General features: G+C 38.2%; 1 protein-coding gene across 1 annotated transcript in view; it reads left to right on the forward strand.

Moving 5' to 3' along the window:
* Positions 1-4,811, forward strand: part of LCA5 (Leber congenital amaurosis 5) — a 61,163-nt gene that overhangs the window by 12,297 nt on the left and 44,055 nt on the right. The window contains exon 2 of the mRNA XM_006898433.1: positions 274-797. Within this exon, the coding sequence (XP_006898495.1) occupies positions 274-797 (524 nt within the window). The remainder of the gene's footprint in view (positions 1-273; positions 798-4,811) is intronic.

Below are 4,811 nucleotides of genomic sequence, written 5' to 3' on the forward strand. Positions count from 1 at the left end.
ATAGTTGTTTTGATTTGCATCTCTCTCAGAGCTAGGGATTTTGAACATTTCTTCATGTGCTTGTTGGCCATCTGAATGTCTTCTTTGGTGAAGTGTCTATTCATATCCTGTGCCCATTTTTCTATTGGATTATTTACCTTTATCTTGTTGTGGTTATAATTTTTGATGGATTGTTTTTTAAATATTGTAAAACCCTTTTCTGAAGAAAAGAATGTGTAATTGCTACAAAATTTGGTTTGGCTTTCTTACATTATTGCTGTTTCTTTTTTTAAGCCCCCAGGAATTCAAGCCCTAAGTGTCTACCTAAGGGAATCCGCGTGGCATATCGCTCCCAGAGCCTCAATAGAGAGCTACTTCGCAAAGATCCTGATCTTGTCACAAAACGGGTTCTTTCTGCAAGACAGCTAAGAATCACAGAGTTGCAGAATGAAGTGACTGAACTCCATGTCAAGTTAGCTGAGCTGCTAAAAGAAAATAAAGCTTTGAAAAGGCTTCAGTATAGACAGGAGAAAGCCCTTAATAAGTTTGAAGATACAGAAAATGAAATCTCACAGCTTATATTTCGACATAACAATGAGATTACAGCACTCAAGGATCGGTTAAGAAAATCTCAAGAGAGAGAACGGGCAACTGAGAAACGGGTGAAAGACACAGAAAGTGAACTCTTTAGGACAAAATCTTCCTTAAAGAAACTTAAAAAAATCTCTGAAGCTAGACATCTGCCTGAACGAGATGATTTGGCAAAGAAACTGGTCTCAGCAGAATTAAAATTAGATGACACTGAACGAAGAATTAAGGTAAATTTCCCGTAACTTCTTAATGTGCTGCCTTGTGGTATTTCTCATTGGGCATTGAGTGTGCTTCTTTTAAACTGCTTGTTGCAGTTTGCTCTTTTCTTAGATTTTGAAATTAATTTTGCTGTTTAAATTAGAAGAAATTAGAAATTTAAAGAGCAAATTGTAAAGGACTGTGTTACATAATGGGCTACAATTCAATGGATGACTGTTTAACTCTGAGTTTTAGACATTTTTTACAAATACTTTTACGTTTTTGTTTATTTAAAATGGAAAAAATACTGTGATCACTGTTACTTCTGCTCTGCAGGAGAAGGATGTGTATCTCCTCCAGTGGTTTACTGCCTCTGCATACCCGCGGAGGCACCTCTCTGAATGGGTTCTGGCTTAACAGCAAAAAACAACATCAACCAGTATATAATAATATGTCTAGCTCTGTGCCTTGCCTCTGAGTTAGCTGTCCCTTCAGTGTGATTACAAGGCTGGAAATCACCCGGGACGAGATTGCCCACCTTTCTACCAAGGAGCTCCTGTTGGATTTGAACCATCACAGAGTGGGGGCGGGGGTGTCTTTGAATTAGCAGCCCATTTTGCTACAAACTAAACTGTTAGAGCTCCTCATGACAGTAGATGTAATACATTATTAATTTGAAGTAGTATATTATACAGGCTAAAGTGTACTGTACCATACCACATACTAAACGCAATGATGAAGCAGCAGGAGGCTGGGATTTCTGTTTGGGAGCATTTTCTATTGGTTGGATGACTCTCACAGCAGGTACTACTCTCAAAGCTGTTGTGGAATCTGGAGAGGTTGTGCTGCTAATTCAGAGGTTGCATCTTCATCTCTGGGTAGTTCTAACCCACCACCATTCCATGGGCGAAAGCTAGACAGTCTCCTGTGGCTCCTTTTACATCCTCAGAAACCAGATGGAGGGTGAGCTCTGAGTCAGTTCTGACAGTAGTGCATGAGTGAGTGAATAATAAAATAATGCCAGACCCGACACCCCACACACCAAAACCATGGCTGTCCAGTGGATTCCAACTCAGTGATCCTCTATCAGGTGTCTGAGCTGTAAATCTAAAGGGGAAGAGAAGCCCATCTTTTTCCCATGAAGCCGCTGGTAGATCAAACTGCCTTGACCTTTGGATTAATAGCATAGCATGCTATGCACCATGTCACCAGAGCTCCTTATGTCAGGCTCAGATGCAATGTTGTTATACATGCAGTTGAATCAGAACCAACTCATAGCTTACTGTCCAGTGGGTTTTCAGGGCATTAAATAGCACAGGAGGAGATTGTTCATCTTTCTCCCACAGACCACCTTGTGGTTTGACATTACATGCCTTTGGGTTTACAGCACAATTCCTTACTAGTAGGCCTCTACTTGTTCAATATCGTGTCCATCAATGGTCTGGAGTGTTTAAGTCATTCTCTAAAATTGTATCTAAATGTTTTACTAAAGTTCATTTTGCAAATGAAAACTCAAAGTGTGCCTTGAAAGTGTAGTAAAGTTCTAGTCATTTCATCATTAAATTATGTTATTCTTCCCTAAGATAGCTAGCTGTGTGATATTTTTTGTTGTTTTTCTCTTCGTGTAAGTTTTGTTTTAAGAGTGTGTCGCCTTAGAGTTGGAACCTGTGGTATACAGCTTTGGTATTTGTTGATAGCTTATTTTAGTCCAGGAGAGATTTCAGGGTGCAGCTTTTATTCCCTTGTTGATTACATTTCAGTCTAAAGAAAACACTCTTCAAGTTGACTTATAAACATGAACTGTGGGAAAGTTCCCCTGCTATCTTAACATCAGTCAGTAAGTTGAATGCAGATTCTTTTGTTAGATTTTGGAAATGAAAGAATGCACAGGATTTCAATTACTTAGAAATATAATGGTTAAGAAATAGGCCCATGGTTAGAAAATAAATATCCAAAGGTATGAAAGGGGACAGCCATGTCTTCCCATTTCTCTCCACCTTGCTCCGCTGCTGTTGCAGTTGGTTTTCCTTCCTAAAAGTAACCTGTCTTGCTCAGTATCATTTCCCTATGGAGAAGTATTTGACGAGGTTAGCTTGTTAAGTTCTGCACAGAAGTCTAGCTCACTGAAACATTCAACATATTTACTTCCTTATTGACAGTTTTGTACCTTTTATTTCTTATCCCAATAAATTTCATAAACAGGGTCTTGTCAAATTAGTTTCCTATTTTAATATATTTCTCAATATTAATGGCAACATCATGATAGACAGTGAAGAGACTGAGATTGTTAACAGCTTTAGTTTGTTTGGCTCTGCAAACAACACTCTTGGTACCAGCAGCCAGGAAATCAGAAGACGAATTGCATAGGGAAAGTCTGTTGTCAGCGATATCTCCAAAGTACTGAAGAGCAGCAGTGTCAGTCTGGAGACTAAGGTGTGCTTGATCCAAGCCATGGTCTTTGCAGTTACTTGCTATGCATCAGAAAGCTGGACAATGACTAGGGATGATAGAAAAGAATTGACGTCTTTGAGTTGTGGTGCCGGAGAAGAGTATTGGATATACCAGGGACTGCTAAGAGAAAAAAACAGGTTTATCCTGGAGAGGGTGAAAGCAGGCTGCTCCTTGGATGCAAGGATTCTGAGGCTTCATCTGACATACTTTGGACATCTTACAAGGAGGGACCAGTCCTTGGAGAGAGACATCATACTTGGGAGGGTTGAGGGACATTGAAGGAGAGGAAGACCCCCAATGAGATGGATTGATTCAGTGTCTGGGGTAATGGGTCAGGGACAATAAGGTTGGCTCAGGCAGGGTTCAGGGCTGTTGTTCGTAGGGTGGTTGTGAGTTGAAGGCCACTTAACATAGCACATAATAACAATAACAACAATGCTACTTTTAAATACAACATTTAAGTAAAACTACATTATACACATAACCAAAATTTTACAGCAAAAAAAAAAACATTTTTAGGCCCCACAGTAATTTTTTTTTAATTTTTTCTTTTAATTATTTTTGTGTGAGTATACCGTCAAATCAGATCTGACTGGTACAGGAGAAGATTGTCCCTCCTTACCCAGCAGAGCACCTGGTGGATTCGAACCGTGCACCTCTGGGATTGTAATTGCAGCTCCTTGCCACTAGGCCACCAGAGCTCCCGACACACACAGCAATTTTAAGTCTCGATAGCAGTTATCAAATTTTTTGGTCTTAAGGTTCCTTTGTAATTTTAAAAATTATTGCCAATTTCTTACAAGATCTTTTATATGGGAATATATATGTACTTACCATATTAGATATGAAAATTAAGAACATTTAAAATACTTAATTTACTTAAAATAATGTATGCATTTTATCATACATTTTTAGTGGAAAAACTTAACCAAAGGTGTTAGAACAAAAGTGTCTTTGTTTTAAGTATTTATAAACCTCTTATCATATTATTTAATAGAATACAGCTGGATCTTCTTATCTCTATCATCTTGTTGTAGTATGTTGTTTTAGTTGGTAAGTCTGAAGAAAATTCAGCTTCACACTGATGTGTACAGCAATTAGGAAATGAAAAAGTAATTTTAATAGCCTTTTAAGTTAACTGGATATTCTTTGACTCTATACCAAAACTCAACTTTTAAGTAGTATTCTTAAAAGTTAATTACTGGTGAAACTGAAACTGTGTCAATGAACATTTTATATTCTGTCACATAAAAATCATTGTCCTTTTATGCCCTTTAAACGGATGTTTTACTCATTCATGATCTTATATCATTATGGGTTGGTCATTTTGAAAAATACTGGTTCATTGAGTTTACATTTATGATAGAGTCCCTGTAGTAGTCTGAATACCTTGGTTTTTAGGTTCTACTCAAAAGATGCTATTTACCTCATTCACATTATTAGCATAATTCTTCCAATCCAGCCATGTGGTAAAAGTGAAAGCCATTGGCTTGGAAGGCTGTCACCGACCACCCGACTACGGTCGTGACAAGAAACTCAAGGGGTTTCTTGGTGAAGAGCAGGTGAGGGACGAAGTCGGCGAAAATGAGAGT

This window comes from Elephantulus edwardii, unplaced genomic scaffold (assembly GCF_000299155.1).
Source record: "Elephantulus edwardii isolate Elephantulus edwardi_28Jun2011 unplaced genomic scaffold, EleEdw1.0 scaffold00229, whole genome shotgun sequence".
Classification (NCBI taxonomy): Eukaryota; Metazoa; Chordata; class Mammalia; order Macroscelidea; family Macroscelididae; genus Elephantulus; species Elephantulus edwardii.